At 37.7% G+C, this 18,135-nt stretch overlaps 1 protein-coding gene across 1 annotated transcript in view; it reads right to left on the minus strand.

The window, feature by feature from the left end:
* TRRAP (transformation/transcription domain associated protein) overlaps positions 1-18,135 on the minus strand; it is a 74,819-nt gene that overhangs the window by 27,584 nt on the left and 29,100 nt on the right. The window contains exons 32-56 of the mRNA XM_014869738.2: positions 17,663-17,782; positions 17,220-17,339; positions 16,705-16,869; positions 16,123-16,304; positions 15,654-15,852; positions 15,115-15,243; positions 14,231-14,497; positions 13,489-13,695; positions 12,457-12,615; positions 12,236-12,370; positions 11,953-12,063; positions 10,967-11,113; positions 10,458-10,671; positions 9,641-9,766; positions 7,850-7,996; positions 6,482-6,684; positions 5,676-5,797; positions 4,626-4,839; positions 3,737-3,916; positions 3,247-3,393; positions 2,486-2,605; positions 1,905-2,192; positions 1,213-1,350; positions 721-833; positions 73-208 (exon numbers count right to left, since the gene is read on the minus strand). Coding sequence (XP_014725224.1) covers positions 73-208; positions 721-833; positions 1,213-1,350; positions 1,905-2,192; positions 2,486-2,605; positions 3,247-3,393; positions 3,737-3,916; positions 4,626-4,839; positions 5,676-5,797; positions 6,482-6,684; positions 7,850-7,996; positions 9,641-9,766; positions 10,458-10,671; positions 10,967-11,113; positions 11,953-12,063; positions 12,236-12,370; positions 12,457-12,615; positions 13,489-13,695; positions 14,231-14,497; positions 15,115-15,243; positions 15,654-15,852; positions 16,123-16,304; positions 16,705-16,869; positions 17,220-17,339; positions 17,663-17,782 — 4,089 coding nt within the window. The remainder of the gene's footprint in view (positions 1-72; positions 209-720; positions 834-1,212; positions 1,351-1,904; positions 2,193-2,485; positions 2,606-3,246; positions 3,394-3,736; positions 3,917-4,625; positions 4,840-5,675; positions 5,798-6,481; positions 6,685-7,849; positions 7,997-9,640; positions 9,767-10,457; positions 10,672-10,966; positions 11,114-11,952; positions 12,064-12,235; positions 12,371-12,456; positions 12,616-13,488; positions 13,696-14,230; positions 14,498-15,114; positions 15,244-15,653; positions 15,853-16,122; positions 16,305-16,704; positions 16,870-17,219; positions 17,340-17,662; positions 17,783-18,135) is intronic.

Genomic DNA, 18,135 nt, shown 5'->3' on the forward strand with positions numbered 1-18,135 from the left:
AACAGTTGGGATGAAGATACCAAAGGCAGGATGAGGAGAAACTCAACATGAGCACAAAAAGCCCTCACTCACCTGCACCAGAGCCTCCTTCATAGCAATCCAGTTGGAGACCCTCCATGCACACTTCAGCACTAGGTAAGGATTTATGTGACCTTTGGACTGGCCATATTCTGTCAAGGGCTCCCACTGGTTCAACTCTTTTGAGCAACTAAGAAAAGCAAATGCAGTGTCAATTTTGTTACAAAAAAACCCCAAAAACTTCAATAAAAGTGGCAATAAATGTTGTGCATCAGAATATTATCTGCATATTTGTTTGTCTACAAACAGCTTTGCAAGCACTGCACAAGTTTTATCCAGATGGGAAGACTTTTTTAAAATTTATTTATTTATTATCAGTTATAATACAGAAATCTGTGAACAGGGAAGAGCTGCATTTTGTGTCTCCCAGAACAACCATTTCAAATAGGAAAAACAAATTTTAGCTCCAGTCTGTTTCCACCAATGGCAAATTACATTTTTACAGCAATTCAGGCATATCACTTCTGAGGCTCTGTTAAGGGAATACAAAACACTTTTTTTTATTCCCTTAAGTTTTCCCTGCATCTGAGCTAAGTCCTGAGACAAGTTTATTCTCATAACTAATGCTTTAAACCAAGAGCAGGGTATTTTGCTTCTATTGCAGGGTAAAATACTTGTTCTCCACCAGCTTTCAAGTCTCACCGAATCCAGTGGTCCTCCCAGAGCTGGTACTCAGGGAAGATGGAAGGGGAAGCGTTGCTCCTTTCGTGCTCTTTTTTAGCCTTCTCCATTGCTTTCTCATAAGTTTCTTGTGCCTAAAGAAAATTCAACCATTCCATGTTTCCATCTGCTATATCCACAATAACTCAATACTCTTTTCTTTTTAAAAACAAGTGATAAGAAAAACTTCACAGACTTGAAAGAAAGTCAAGTGTGTTAAATTTATTCCTGAATATAGCTGTTATTTGGCAGCTTGACAAATGTCATGAAAAGCTGATGGGTGTGCACAGAAATTTCACCTTACCTCAGTATTACAAGGCCTGAAACTACTACTACAGACAGGAGGGAAGCCATGGCACTTTCCATTTTAGAAGACTTTAGTTAATAATTAACATTAGGAGTTTTTTTCTGCTGACCAGAATATTCATCCTGACAGTAGAACTACTCAGATAATTTCTAAATTCAAGACTATACCTGTTCAAAAAAGCCATGCTGTTCATAGGCAATGGCTGTTGCTGTCTCTGGGAATTTGCAGCGTTTCTGCCACAGCCCAGCCCACATATCCTCTTCTTGTAACAAAGAGTAGAGCTCAGCAAGGGAATCCAGGATTTCCTACAAGGTTAACAACACATTATTTCTCCACAGTCAAGCTGTCTTTAAAAAGCACAGTAGGCAGCAAACCCCATGTTCTACACCAAGGCAAGCTGAGAGAGACATGGAAATAGAAAAGAGCTTATAAAACTTTTTAAAACTCTCTTTAAAACTCTACAAGGCAAGAAATTAGTAACAACCATGTACTGAAAACAACACTGCATGACAAAAAAATCCTACGGCCTGTACACTGACTCTTGCCTGTCTTCCCTAACACAACACATCAAATCATAGAAAACAAAATTTTTCAACAAGTCAATAATACAATAGGACAAGAGGAAACAGCTTCAAGTTACACCAGGGGAGGTTTAGATTCAATATTAATGAAAAATGTTTTCACTGAAAAGTTTGTTAAGCACTGGAACAGACTGCTCAGGGCAATGCTAGAGTCCCTGCCCTTGGAGGTATTTAAAATACATGTAAAATATGTATGGGATATGGTTTAGTGGAGGACTTGTCAGTGTTAGGTTTCTCTCTTCATATTTCACAAGGTATTTCAATAAACGTAACACTACCTGTTGAGGAGGAGTTATGCTTTCCTGCTCATAAAATTCTGTTGTCTGTTTAGGCTTAATCTGCAGACTCAGTCCTTTTTCAAAGGCTTGATGTTCCAGCATGAGTGTAGAACGAAACCAGAGGTTGTGAGTTTTACCCAAGTATTTCAGGACACAAGGTCTGATGGGAATGGGAGGAACACACTGTGACATTGCTTCCACAAAGCAGTTCAGGGCACTTGGCTGGCAATCTCGCTGCACCTGATGGCTTCCACTGCACAAGAAAGGGCTTATTTCACCTGCTAGAGCCTAGGAGAAAAAACATAGTATTAGCTGTCTATTCAGATTCTACAATTAGAGAAATTAGATTTAAAATCTCTTTTGTACAGGGAACAACCATTCAATAAGTATATTCCCCTTTGTAAAATGAAAGGACCTATTTCTTTCAAAAGATGTATCAATACAGGTATACAGCATTCAACACTCTGAGAATGGCAAATATCTCAAAGCTAATGAACAAAGTCACCATACAAATACAGTTTCCTGGAACAGCAGTCATTTACAAAGAGGAATCTGCAAATGGGGGAGAGAGAGGTGCTCACATGTTGCTGTCTGTCAGACAAGATTTTCCAAAGCCGTGAAAATAGTTGTATCCAAGTCTTCTCTGCCAAAGGTGTAGAAATATGACATAACTGAACAAAGGCACTCAGCAACGCTCCCGTCTGGAAACAGACAGATGGATAGAAACAGGAAAATACAATTAATCCTGTGGTAAAACAGTTATACCATTGTTTCACTAGTAATGCTAATATCTTTTGAAAAAAAAAAAAGTTTCCTTTAGCAATAGAGACTTGCAAAAAGAAATTAATCCTATTTTCATGTTGATCAAGACTCTGATTCATTACTGTAACCATAAAAAAAAAAAAGAAGGAAAAAGGGAAGATGTTGAATAAGGTTAATTGGATAGAGCTGTTGCTAGTGTGGAGCTATTTAAACATAGCTTTCAGCTAAATTATTTTCTTAGAAATTATTTAATCATAACATGCTGATACACATTTTTGATCCCATAACCTGTGTTTGACATCACTAGTTTCTGAATTGAATTGTTAAAATATACTTTGGGTGAAGGAGGATGATATTTAATTTTGTAGAAAAGGGATGCACTAATAACTAGCGACAAAGTGAAGGCTTAAGAATTTTTTTACCACAGGCAAATAAGAAATTACAGATTATAAGAGATGTCTATGTAAGAAAACTCAGGTAAAAAATGAGAAGTGTGAAATAGAAGAAAAGAATAACCACCTCAGATCAATTTGAAGGTTTTTAGAATTAAAATGGTTTTTCACCAACAACGTGCACCCACCTTCACTTCCCGAAGGGAGTCAAGGAATTTGTCGTGCCTGTTGGTCAGCATGTGCAGTTGGTTGCCAATGTCCTTCTCTGAAAGTTCCTTGGTTTTGGGAGTGCTGGTCTGATCTCCTGGAGCCAATTCAATGTCTATTTCAACATCCTACACAGACGAAAACAACTCAGTAAATAAAAACAGGCATCTTCTATGTGCTCTTGCTTATTTTCCACAGTAGAAAACACCCTCCTGATCAATTTATTTCAGGTCCCACTGTTTCTGTCACTTCTTCAGGTTCAGATCTGTAATTGCCTAGAGTGCTGAAGCAAAGGCTAAATGAATGAATGGGAGTTCTGAGAGACCCACACGTGCTCAAACCACAAGAGACACGAACAATCTGCACACATCATCTTCATCACACATTCTCCAAAGTTATCAGGTGAGAAACTAAGAAGAGCTGAATTCCATCAGAGAGATTGCTTTTTCCACAGTATTTTCTGTCAGTTACCTCCTCTTTGGACTCGCTGTTCTCCCTCTCCCGAGGCTCTTGCTTGACATGTGTGACCATGGCAAAGGCTGCCCTGTCGTGGCTGTCAGCAAGGTTGATGACATTGGTGATGGAGGGCAGCATGGCACCCTGGCAGCTTGTGCCAATCGTGGTGTTCCTCTCACACACTGCCAACAGCAGCTACCACATGGAAAAGTAACAAGAGTTTTTGAACACACATTTTACTGCAGTACTTCAAAGAAAACATCACTATGGTTTAATATACAAAAAGAAAGTTAAAGTTGCAATAGTAAGTTTAAGACCCATTTATCACCTTTATTAATAGAATCCCCCTAGGCCTAAAGGCTGTATTTTGTACTTTTTAACACATGTATTAAGTGCCCTCAATCTGCTAATAAATACAGACTCTGTTACCCTAAAAAGGATGTTCACAGTCACCTTAAATTCATGCTTTAATATAAAATTTGTTAAAACAAAACGTTTTGCCCCATTTTATTTTAAATAAACCAAGGAAAGATGCAATTTCATTTCAATGCAATCCCAACTAACAGCTGGTACACTGTTAGAGGAGACATTCCAGCTTTAACAGTTTTCTTGAAATCGTCTCCTTTTTTTCCTGAAGAAGTATTAACCTGGTCATTAAGCTTTTTGGCAGAGAAAATAGATTGCAGACATTTATATTAAAGCCACTTCCCAAGCATCAGCATTTCACTGTTTAGCCACTGTATGTATTTTTAAGCACCACAGGAGCTGAGGCAGCAAAGTTCGTATTTTCAGCTTTGATACAGACAATATAAACTACAAAACACACCACTTTTACACTCAACAAGGAAAAACAAGGAATAAAACATATTTCTAATTGCATTCCTGATACAAGCAGTTTCCCTACCTCGATGCACTGCTTTATCCAGAAGTGATTTCCCATGGCCTCCCAGTTCTGGGAGCAGGTCACATAAAGCAAGCGCTCGTAAACGCGACGTTTCATGGAATTGTCAAACACCTCGAAGAATTTGGCTCGGATGAGTGGCTGGGCACAGCGTAAACCAGAGAGAAATGCTGGCTCCAGTTTAGCTGTAAGTTCACTCCCAGAAAGATTCTCATCCCTAAAATTAATAACACAGCCATTAGAAAGAGAGGACTCCTAGGTTTTGTATAACACACTTAAAAAAAAAAAGCCCACATGTGGCAAATGTCCAGGTGCAGTTTTTGAGAGAAACAGCAAAGAAAATATTGCTGCTTGTTGTAAAACTGCCCCAGAACTATCAGAAATACTCTCTCAGGATAAAATCTAATTATAATTGTGAAACACTGAGCCAAATCTGTATGGTGTTTGAAATGACAAATGGTATTGACTGATAAAACTTTCTGAGCACCGTGTGCACATGTTGCACAGTGAACCAGCAGAGTACAAGAGCAAAGTGACTGCAAAATAATGTGAAGCAGCAGCACATCATTAAATACCTGGCATTTGTTGATAAGGTGACTATTTTAATTATTTCATTGTGATTCATAATCTGCAAGTCTACCTAGCAAAGTAACTCTCCTGAGAGTCTAATTTACAATAAAGTTTCAAGGAGAAAGTATATTTATATCCTATGAGTGTGAAAAGACAGATCTTAGCTGTAACCATAGTGTTAGGTCAAGGTACAGTCAGGTACAAGGATGTCTTGGTATCTTGGGAAAGAAAGAAGTTGGGGTGGAGGTATTTTATCAGTGCCAAAAGTAAAAATCCTTACTAAGGAACCTCTGTTTTCAAATTGTCTTCCATAAATATGGACTGTGGTCTCAGTAAAGTGAATTGATTTTGCATTTTAGAAAAAAAAAACCAACAAAAACCCTTAATTCAGACCTAAAAAGATTGATGACATGTTATAAAGTTCATATATGGTACAAATTATGAACCAATAAGCTGCAACAAATGATTAATTGCTATAATTACCTATAGACATAGTTAACAAGGTCTAAGAACTGAGCATTTAATTCAAGGTCTTCTGGAAAACGCTTTTCAATGTAAGTCATCATTTTCACCAGTAAAATGGACTTCTCCCGGAGAGTAGGTGTCTGTGGTAAAAGAAGACATGATTAATTTTGTCAATTCATCTTAAAACATGCAGAGAACTAGCACATTCAAACTACAACTCAGCCATCCTTTACATGACTCTTTCACTTCTAAAGTACTGAAAAAGAGCTTGGTAGGTCATAGTTCTTAAAAAGAAAAATCACTCCAGCATTTCTCCTTCTAATATATGCTGAGAATTAAAAAATTATTACTAAAAATAAGTTTAAGTTGTTCGGGGATTAAAAAATTCTGATGCATATTATAAAAGTGTAGGTCCTTTTGTACAGCACTAGACTGTAAAGAGCTCAACTCTTAAAAAATATGGCAGATTGAGGAGGCCACAAAATGTTACAGAGTAACAATTTACACCAGCATTAGTCATCTCCCTCCTGAGGAGTCGTTCTATCCAGGTTAATGTGAAGTATATTTTACAATTTTTACTTTAAAGGAAGTTCTCCACAAAACAGCATTTGAGATCAAACACCAAATACAAGCCTATAAAATGCAAAGTATCTATAGCTGTAGCTATTTTCACAAGGAATGAAAATAGTCTAATCATCATCAAGGGCATCTAAACATATATAACAGATCATTACAAACCTCATTGTCAAAACTGATGAATTATAGTGGCTAATCATAGTAATTTAGTATTTGAGAGCAATAATGACTTCATCTACTCAATTTACCTGATTAGCTGCCATTGGGGAATTGTTTTTCACCCACTCCTCCACTATTTTTACCACTGCACGAAGAATTTTGGCATCAGTGGATTTTTCAATGAGAGATGTTAGAATAGCTTGTATAAAATTTTTCCTCATTTCCATGCTCATCACAGCCAAGCGAGTTTTCACAAGATCCAGACTCAGCATTACCAGTTCACTTGTACCTGCTATGGATGCCAAAAAAGGATTACAGTTGTGTATAAACCTACGAAACAACTAGGGAAAAAATTCTCCAGATAAGATCCTGTAATTTTAAAAATAGCAGCTGCATCATTTATTGCCTGGAAATACATCCCCATAATGTGCTCAGAATTATTCCTTTACATTCCTACACAACTAAGGCTTTAGTAACTGCCTAGTGGAAGGTGTCCCTGCCTCTGGCAAGGGGTTGGAATTAGATGACCTTTAAGGTTTCTTCTAACCCAAACCATTCCATGATTCCTATGACTCCTTTCAAAACCAAATCCATCCTAAAGGCAAGCCTGTTTTTTTCCTTTCTGCAAATCTTTAGTAAACGGTATTACAGACCCCCAGTACTGAAAAACTACAATTAACTTGGTGAAAGAAATTGTCTGTGATGCAGATAATTCTCTAATTCTGTTCAGCTAATTTCCTGACTTGCTTATCTATGAAGTTTAATAATTTTCCAACTGCTTCTCAGAGTTAATAAAATTTACAAGGTTCTTATTTACCTAATTAAAGTATGTGCTGAGAATCTAACAGCAGTAATTCCTTCAAAGTGTTTACTTCAGTAGCTTATTCATTAGTAAATTACAGGGCCCTTTACCAGCCCTGAATTTTCTTCTACAAGAACATCTGATTTTTTTCAATGACTCATGACCTAAATCATTTGACAACAGACAGAATTATACTGACTGAAAAAGATGCTATTTTGAGATTAAAAACTAAAGCATCAGCTCCAACAAGTTAATTCAAACGCAGTTGTTCCAATATTACAAAATAGGAAGGAGCAAAAAAAGTGAAAGCACAGCACAATTGAAAAAAAATCAGCCCCTCTTCCCTCAACATTCTAAAGCCTTGAAGAATTTCAGTACTTCTATTTATGCTGCAGCTCAACAAATGTTTCACTAACCCTTCACTGAAAAGGTTGGGCTAATACTGAAATTCATGTATTAATTCCAGCAGGTAACTGGAACTCATACGTGAATTTTTAGCTCCCAATACTTCAGTAACACTACTCACTAAGGCTCAAGTATTTTACAACAAGTAACAACCCACAAAAACCCCACAAATTCATTTGAATCCTTTTAGGATGAAGGTATTTTAATACTTTATAACTTCTAATCATGAACAGACTGCGTAAGGCAATACCTGTATTTGCTTCTGCTGTTCCTGCTGTTGCCTGTGGGTTCAAGTGTTCCCTGACCATCTTCTGCAAGGATCTCATGAAAACTGAGATCAGCCTGTCAATGTAGCTGGGGTTGTTGCTGCATGCAGATTTCAGAATCATCAGAGTCCCTAGAGATAAAAGCAAGACTTCAGAAATTAAAACTTCTGAGCATGACCTGAGTAAGGTACAGATGCCTTAAAAGAAGGATGGCACTACCCAGGTTACAAACATTAGAAATCTGGAGAGATTTGGAGAAAAATTTCAGTCTCAACTTTAGTCCTTAGACTAAGTCTAAAAAGTTACTTTTGTACTAATCAAAATATTTTGAAGTTTTGTATATAAGTGTGCGATGAACAGCAAGGGGAAAAAGGGAGGACAGAAAGAAAGGGATTGAGAGCAAATACTTCCCCAAGACCTTAAAAAAATGTATGTAACTACTCCTGATGTTGCACATTTATTTTAGTAGCAAAAAGTAGAAAAACTTTTAAATGAGCAGGCCTGGGTTTAGTAATTAAGAAATTGTAACTTTAGTTTTCTAATCTAGAATCTTTATTAAGTTTCATAAATCAGTTTCTGTAGATTGAAGTTAACTCGAGTTGGCTACTTCACTCTTTAAAAAAAAAAAAGCAAACATACCCTGTAAAATTATACCTACTGAAAAAAAAAAAACACCTTACTGCAACTCTCTAATTCAACATATCCACACAGCATATCTACAGAAGCATGCTCTGGTGATTGAATGGCTCCTGCCAAAGTTTTTATTCCTTTTTCTGATCACATGGGCACAAAATTTGACCCACAAAGCTCAGCCTCTGAGCCACAGAATTACTATAAAATGCACCTCCTGACAGCTTGATTGTGGTGCTGCTTTTAAGAGAACTCTGGACAAAATGTAAGAAACATCCTTCATGGTTAGTTTGATGTAAAGCACGTCCTGACATCTGACAAATAGGCAATTCCCAAGGTGAAATTACAACCATCCACACAGCTCACAGAATAGAACAGTGAAGGACATTTGCCATTTAAATCAGCAGGTTTTCCAGCATTGCACAATTTCAGGTCTGTAATACCAACACAACCAGTTCTGGGCCAAACTCTATTATTCCAATATATCTTTGTCATTCTATCATGTAGCTGAGTTGTCCAGCAGTTCAGTAAGTACAAAAAAACAAGAAAAGAAAAATATTTCAGCTCTTCAGAATGGTCTATAATAAAAACTCTGATTTTGTAACTCAAGAAAAAATAGTATATTTGTAATCTCTTGATTACTGAGAGTTTAAGATCTATGAATACATAAATCTTAATACACTATCCAAATCAGCTAATAAATGAGGCTTAAAAATTTAAAAAGAAAGGCAGGAACACATTAGACTTTACACAGATTCCTTGAAATATTCTGCTGTATCTCAGAGGACTTGCATGAAAGAAGCTACCAGTAACTTTTACTTTATTTTTTGGCTAGTATTAATACTGCACCTTTTTCTTATGCACTTTGAATACAAAAGGCTTCCACCTAGCAGATCTACACCTCCCCACCTCCAAAAATTGCTCCCAAGTCACATCAGTGAGAAGACAAAACACAAAGAACCCCCCTCCATTCCCTTTCTTCACAGATTATGACATCCCAAGCTCATCTCTCAAGTTAGCTTGAAATGCTTCCCACAGCTTGCTCTGCCTCAGGTCAGACTGCACTTTCCTTCTGGGGAAGGAAACTCGTGGCAGACATTACTGAGGGCATTCCCACGGAGCTGCCAGGGATGTGGGACACGTACCAAAGAGCTGGGAAGGGTTGGCATTGGTGGCCTTTTCATAATTAGTCAGTCCTTCATAAATCACCTTCCCAACTGCAGCATAAAGGCACTCCAGCTCTTCGTACTTGGATGCTACACTGGAGGTACCTGCAGAGTTTAGAGGTGAGTTTAGTTTTGGTAACATGACCCAAGGAACAGGCAAAGAACAGTTACACTGTGAATGTACAGTCACTAAAACATCACTGGAGTCTTATATTGTCAACAATCTAAAGTGACACAGGCAGATCCCTCATTTATATAAACCTCTTTATTACACCAGTATGTCCTTTATAATAATGTACCACTTCTTCTGAGTAAATCAATTTGACAAGCAGTCTTACATTACTGATTTACCTTTTTTCCAAGAAAAAAATGATCTAAATTAGCTTCTATTAAGACACAGCATATTACCTATTGCCTTCCTTTTTTACTTTATTTCCCATTTTTGTTTCAGCAAAACAGCAAAGCTTAATAGCTAAAAAATTGCACTTCTGAAGCTGAAAAGTTCTAATTGTAAAAATTCATTAGATTTATAGCATGCATTTCTTGAACTAAAATTATGACAGCCACAGGTTATTACGTTTTTATGTCAATGGATAATGATGTACTCCACATGATTACTTATTTCAGCTTTGCCTTTTTTAATCAGAGGTTGAAAGTGCAAGCTAAAATGGACTATTAAATGCAGGAATCATGAAACAGAATATTAGCACATTCCAAAGAGTGCCTTCATCCCACCCTCAACCACTTAAGTTATGCAGCAGCAAAGGATAACAAGGAGGAAGAAAACATCACTCACTTGGTTCTGTGGGGAAAATTCCCATCAAGCGAGACAGCAAACTATGGACAGCTCTCAAAACCTTGGTGTTCCCACAGGTCATACAGGCTGCCACCCCTCGCTGGAGGGGCTTGAAGCTGCTCAGGATAGCAGGGGGCTGCAGCACAGTCAACAGGAAACTTAAGACCTCTAAGCCAGTGCAAATGTTGGCAAAGTTGGCCTGATTGGGCTGTTCCTAAGAGAAAGCATCCAAAAAGGCAGTGAGTAGGGGTAAACAAGAATTACACAGATTACTATACTCAGACCAAATCTGTTAAAACCCACTAAGAAAAAAAAAACAAAACTAAAAAAGCACACCAACCAGTAAGCACTGCAGCTCTACAAATTATAACCACATACTTAACAACTTGTTTATTCCACTATAAAGAAAAGATTAGTACTGCAAAAATCTATATCCACATATGACTAGTATTGAATCATGTCACATGCCAGGGAAACCTAAAGTCCTACACGACTAGAATGCTACCTACCACAGTCATGAGCAGCTTATCAAACCACTGCAACTTCAGTTCTGACTTGGGCCACATGTCTGGTCTCAGAGCTGTTTTCAGAAGGTTGACACAGCGGCGAGACAGCAACTCCCCAGGGGATCCTGCAGTGTTGGAGTTGTCATTTACCTAGCAATTAATCAGAGTTAACAAAATGACACCCTTTTGGGACCTAGTCATTAATTTATTACACATTCCATGCAAGCACATCATTTCTTAGTTCTGAAATGGATGAGCTTAAGTACTTTCATCAGTACAGTCACACAGCATTTAATGCATTAAAAGCTCACAACTAATAGTAAACACCAGAACTGGTGTCGAAATTGCTTGCTAATTAACCCAAATCACCCCATCAAAGGTGTATTTTTAAAAGTTTCATCCCATCCTTTATTACTACTCTGAACATACCCAAGATGGTTAATCTTTAGTGTTTGCAAGGTATCCATAAACATGTGTGGCTCTTTACTCAATTCATCTCTATACTTAAGAGCACATCTACTTTGTGCAGTGGACTGTGGGATATAAAATCCCATGCTACTTACCTGCTGAGTCTGCTGCAGGAGCAGAAGTCATAAAATTTATCAGCCTGGAGGTACACCCAGATAATTTTCCCCATCCTAGAAAAGTTAATTCCCTCCAAATTTGGTGAAAAGCTTTAGTTCTACATGCTGCAGGAAAGTAATTCTATGTATAGGATTTTGAAAATAAAACTACAATCATTATCCTTAGATACAGTCATTCCCCATAAAACTCTTTAAATATTTTGGGATAAAGTATTCTTGTCATTTAACCTAGGCAACAAACCAAGCATACCTTGCAGCATCACCCAAATAGGTAAATTATTCATGAAAACAAAGTATAGAAACATTAGAATAATCCAAGCCTAAAAGGACCTGTGTGAACAGAGGGGTTTATGGGTTTGGCTGCTACTCCACACTGCTATCTGCATATCAGAATAAGCACAGTACCTGGCAAGCAATTCTAATGAGGAAATTCACAACAGTGTCTGTGTGCTGCTTGTCAATGGGCTTGGCAAGGAGGGCATCAGCTCCTGGCAAGGACTGGCTCCGTCCAAACACCTGCATGCACACAAAACACAGAAGTCATCAGCAAGACTGGAGGAGGAAAACAACAAGAACAGATTTAAAATACTTGCTAAAGCTAAAGCCTTCAATTTAGGGAGTTTTGAGTCATGTGGAAAAAAAAATTACACTAACTAGAGTCTCTGAACAAATCCTGATTTTCTCTTACAGCACTTATTGCTCCTGTAGCTGTCCTGAATCGTTTTACTTCTTGGCCAGAATCCACAGACAATCCCCTTTTCACAGCAGATGAGGCAGAACTTGCTCCTTCTCCACTTGCACTTGAGTCCATATCTGAATCTGGCTGAAATATCAGCAATGTGCATGTTAAAAAAAGTACATTAAACTGTGGAGCAGTTCAGTTTTTACCCATTTATTTTGATTTCCTACCTGCTGGTCTTTGATTCTTTGCAATTCCCATTTAATAACAACTTCAGCAAGATCCACAGCTAATTTTCTTTGCTCTATTGTAACACTGGGAGTGAAGCCCAGTCTCTGCATGGCACTAACCATGTGCTGAACTAAGTGATGTCTCACAGGATAATAAACCTGAAAAAATGGTTTCACAGAAACGTTAGTCATTAACCAATAACATTCTACACAAAACCCACAAAGTCGATATAAAGCAAAATTACAAAACAGTCATCAATCCCAAAGTTTGCTAAACTTGTACCACATCAAATTTTGCAATATGGAAAGGTAACAGGCACATTGAAAACAGTATTTTGGTTACAACTTTCAGTAGTGACTACTGATATCATGCACTCAAATGAACATGTTCTTTTTAAGATTGACGGTTTTTCTCAAGGACCACTTATACCAATTTTTACAAGCCTTTTAAAAAGCTTCAACTCTGATTTGAACACGCTCAGACATTCTTTCAAAATTTGCTGAGGCATCAGTTCCTGAAAAATTTGTATTAGTTTTCTCTTTGGATTGCATTTTAATACGTGTTTTCAAAAATGTTCCTGTATTGACATTCTGCACCATTCCCCCGTTTGTTTAATGCTTCCCAACATACATGGGCTGGAGATAAAAGTGATCTCATTAATCCCACAGAATATATAAAGTCAAACAAACAATGATTAGTGGAGGATGGCAAAGAATATGGTTCTGCACCATTTTAAAGAACTCTCAGAGAATCTTCACAGACCTGTTAAAGAACACTGCTAATGCATGTGTAATGAATTCATCTTGCAGACTCTAACCTGACATTTGGAATTCTAACTTCAATCATGATAGAGTTTAATAAATTACTTGCTATTAAACAGTTGTATTCAGTTATAGATAAGTATCTTTACACACAAATGATGCACTTGGAAGTTAAGCCATATAAATCAAGATTATACAGTTTTTCTAATCAACCTGTTTACTTCCTTAATACAGGAGATACAGTGAGTACCAGAATAACAGCATAAGTACCTTGAAATGTTGTACTATCAAGTGCAAAATATGTACTAGTTGGGGCACTGTATGGCCCTCCTCCACAATGATTTTTCGTGTCCAGTGAGTGAGCATCTGGTGTCCATCCTCCATTCGAGCAGGCACAGCTGGAGTCAGGATAGCCATGGCCTGCCTGACAATAGCCCGGGCCTCCATTGCATGAGCTTTGAGAAGGCTGTGAAAAACCTGGACAGCAGAATTTCTCATCAACATTAATACTGTATGTATTTACAAAAACAAAGCATCTATAAAGAAGGGGAAACAACAACATATTCTTCTAAAAAACACAATTTTTCTTTAAAGGCCCATAATTTGTTAAAAATATCATGATACATCAGCAGCAAAAGCATAGAGCATATACTTCTATTTCCTTTACACTCCCTTTTATTCCTCCCTCTCCACTGTCCAATCTGAAATTTTCCCTTGGTCCCCATATTGTGCCTCAACTGAAGTGTCTGCCTCTTAAATGAGGAAAATTCTCAATTTCGTTAATTCAACCAAAAGGTCTACTTGTGTGAAGACAAATGAAAACAGGAAGGCTAAGTAGTCCTTCTTTCTATACTCTCCTATTCCCAAGTAAATCTGTAGTAAACATTTGCCCTGCTGCATTTGTAGTGTTTGAATTATACTCAGTATTCAAAACCACAGTGCAGCTTTGACTCTGAATCTTAAAACAAAAGAAAGCACTCTGTGGAACTTAACACAAGGCCGTGGTCAATACCTGCAGAACAATCTTCTTGTGAATGGCAAACTTGGCAATGATGTGTGCCAAGAGCAAGTGGCCACTGTACTTGCAGGCTGGGTCCACACAGGCCTTGGACAGGAGGCAGGGCCAGGCAAAGGTCATCAGGCGCCGCAGTTTGCTGTTCCTGTTCTTGTTGTTGTCGTGGATGTGATGGGGGGCATGCTCCACCAGCAGCGTGGCAAACTGCAGCAGGTAGATCCTCAGAGAATCCAGCATATCAGCCTGCTTTTCTGGATCAAGTACCTAGTTCCAGGCATGATCAAAGAGGAGAGAATGAAGTTGAGAAAAAAACCTACTTTTATTATTATAATAAATGTTGTTATTATAAAGGCAAAGTCCCAAATTTTTGCTTTCTGAGCAGTTTTTAAGAAGACTAAGAACTTGTAATTACTTTCTTGACTCAGTTTAGCACCCACAAAACAACCTCCTGAAGTGTGAATCTTTAAATAATGAGCACATCTGGAAACTCCCGAACTGCTAATCTATAAAAAGAAATAAATAAAAAACCCCAACCCTCATCTTCAATAACATTCGTTTTATAACTGGTTCCATTAAACAGCAGTGAATTAGAAAGACACTGATGCTGGGTCATGGAAAGCTTTCCTTATAAAAAAGACTGGGATTACAGCCAAGTAAGGCCCATTTCTAAAGACACATTGCAGTTCTGAAAACAGCATAAACTGAAAAGTGCAGTCCCATTCCACTGATGACTGATGGATCTCACATTCAACATTATGAAGCAATTTGACATAACAGACCAGAACAGAACAACTAATTCAAATCAGGATGAAAAGTCAAATGATAGGAACAACTTTTTGTTTTAATTTTCAAATACTTCAATGTAAAGAAAAGATTGTTACCTTTGTTATAAAAACACTAGTGATGCTTTCTGGATTATCTCCTTCAGGGTTTGGGGGGCCCAACAGCTGTTCACCCTCTCCTTTTTCAAAACTGTACAAGAAAGCAGGATTCAGGATATGTTGCAGCACCTACAGAATAAAAACAAAGCAAGTTTTACTGTACTATTATATTTTTCTAATGGCAGCCAACATTCAACTCCCACATGCAAACCTGCCTGCTGGACACACCCACTGAGTTGCAAAAAGAAACTATAAATAAAACCCCAAGAAAAAGACACACGCCAATTTTTTCCCCTCTTTCTTCCTTCCAAGGGCATAGATTCTTAGAAAGTGTAAGCTAAAGCAGTCAGCATTGAACACAAGATGAATTGCTGTCTCTGTTTATTATCGCTCTTCTTCAGGTATGATATTTTCACCCAAATGACTCTGCCAATTATCAAACTCATTGACATTTAAGTAAGGGAGTTTTGTTGCCCTAGTTCCCAAGAAGAAAATTAAACCTAAATACCAGGCTTCTTTGATTTAATTGCTTTAGTTACCTTGGCTTTGAGCTCATCTCCAAAGTTTGGGTCATTCAAGTCTACAAAGCGGAAGAACAAAGCCCGTTTTTGGGGAATACTGTAGTTTTTGGGGATCTCTTCTTCCATATATTCCTTTAAGAAAGTCATATTGCAGAGAAATCGGCCTGTAAAAGCTCGAAGCAGCTGGAAAAGTAACTCTATATCACCATAATTCCTCCTGTGAAAACACATAAAATAGAAAGCTTCTGTGAAAAAAATACACTAACTACTATGCTGATGAAACTAACCTTTTAAAGGAGCAGAGAAGCAAGAGCAGCCAGTACCACAGGCATAGCTTTAGAGCCAATGACAGTACTATGAAATATATGACACTTTCTCTTCAATAACTGTAAACCATTTTTAGTAGCCCTATATACCTTTACAGTATTTTCCAAATTAAAATTTTAAAAAATCCATGCAGGGCCTAGGAAATAAGATTTTTACTTACTTGCAGTAATTCAGTAAGCAATAGGCCAACAGCTTGGGCTCTTTCCAGTTTGTTGCAGCCATATTCTCTTTCCTATGTCTCTCCTGAAAAGCTTCACTCACCCATACACGTTTCAGCTGATTCACCAAGGAGTGTTGATTTGCTAACCAACATTCATCATTCTTAACAATAATACTTATGATCTGTCCAAAGCAAAACAAGACAAATGCCCAGTCAACACAAAAGAGATCTGTTAGGAGAAACAATGATATACAAGCACTTGCTTAAGGTCAATTAAGGGTTCTAAAATATTCAACAGCAAAACAAAAGAGTGAAAAATAGTTTAGATTAAGAAAAATAAATTTCTGTTTCTGTTGTCATGCTTTCCTCTTGTATCCTACTTGACAAAAAAAGCATAGTTAATTTGAGTGTCTTTTCCCTTCTCAGAGCAGCTGCAACTACAAACACTCCACATTTTTTTACAAGTGGTTTTCTATGAGCTGTAATACACACACACACACTCTGAAAGCCTGGATGTAAGAGGCTTGTAGCTGAAGGGGTTTCAGCTATCCAGCACAGAGATAAACAGGGGTAAATGAATACCTTGATAGCCTGGAACTGCAGGTCGAGACGCATTGTGGTGGTGCTGGGGGAGCCAGGTCTCACGGCTGCCTGGGCACCCACAGGCAGCAGCAGGGTGATAAATCGGTTGGGATTAGCTGCCAGTACATCCCGCAGAGGTTTGGCATCTTTATGTTTCAAGAAACTCTGCAAAAGGGGAAGAAATAATTTTAATAACCTTTAAAAGCCAAAATATCAGGCGACTATATCATCCTGTAGCTTTTATATTCCACACTAAAGTTGCAGAGGTCATATTTCATGTATATAAAAATAACATCTACACTTCAGTAATAGCCTTACATGATCTGGAAAGGTATAAAATCAACACTTCAGGACAAACAAATATAAAACCAGGAACAGGAACCCTGCAGCCAAGAGTAAGACCATGTGGACTACAAGGTCATACAGGAAAAAAAGATGCAAAATATGAAACCTTTTTGTTCATCAGATTTGTCAAGTTGAGGGTTTTTTCCTGCTCCTCTCCCCACACAGCTTACCATAAACATTCTGCTCCACTGTGGGTCATTTAAAGTGGCTTCCATCATGAACAGTTCCACAGTCTGGGATGGATGACGTGTCAAAAACTTTATCAATGGTTCCCTAAATGGACTGCCAGCCTGAAAAATTCATAAACCTTAAATTAAAAATGCCGAGTATAGAGTGTTTCCTACTAATTTACTAGCACTCAGAAAAATGCATTTGACTTGGCATTTATGCAGATCCAAAATGTTCAGAACTTGCATGATGAGAATTCACTGACACTTTCAAAACTTCACTTCTAAGAGTGTAAGACAAATGTTAATACCTCCAAAAGGCTTGAAGAGCATATTTACTACATGAAATGTTCTCACATCATATTTGAAATATTGTAATTATCATATACTAATGTTTAAGAAGACTATAAAGCAAAAATTTCAGCAATGTTAACTTCCTCTTTTACCTCAATTAACATGGCTCGTTCTGTTTTCATAACAACTTCCAGGAGAGGTTTAACCAGAGTCTGTGGGGCAGCTGGGATCAGATGGAATAAATTTATAATTGCTGAACAGATCTTCATTTCCTACAGGTAAAAAGAAACACAATTAAATAAGTATTACTGGCTATAATGTCTAAAAACACTATCACACATCTTACTTCTTTTTTTTCCCTCTGCATTAGCATAGCCAGCAGCCAAATGCAAAGGGTTAACATACAGCATCTACTTACCATAATGCATGAAAAAATTGCACTTGTGGAAGTCTGCCCTTCTCCCTCTGGTAACATAATGATTTAAACGTTATTTTCCTTGCCAGTAGAGTGGTGTTTCACAGGTAAGAACTAAACACTCTAATGATGCTGCTGGTGGGGAAGTTAGAGTGCTCATTGCCCTACACCAAATGGGTCATGTACCAAACACCCAGACCTTCCCCCCTA

Source organism: Sturnus vulgaris, chromosome 16, assembly GCF_052056855.1.
Source record: "Sturnus vulgaris isolate bStuVul1 chromosome 16, bStuVul1.hap1, whole genome shotgun sequence".
NCBI lineage: Eukaryota > Metazoa > Chordata > Aves > Passeriformes > Sturnidae > Sturnus > Sturnus vulgaris.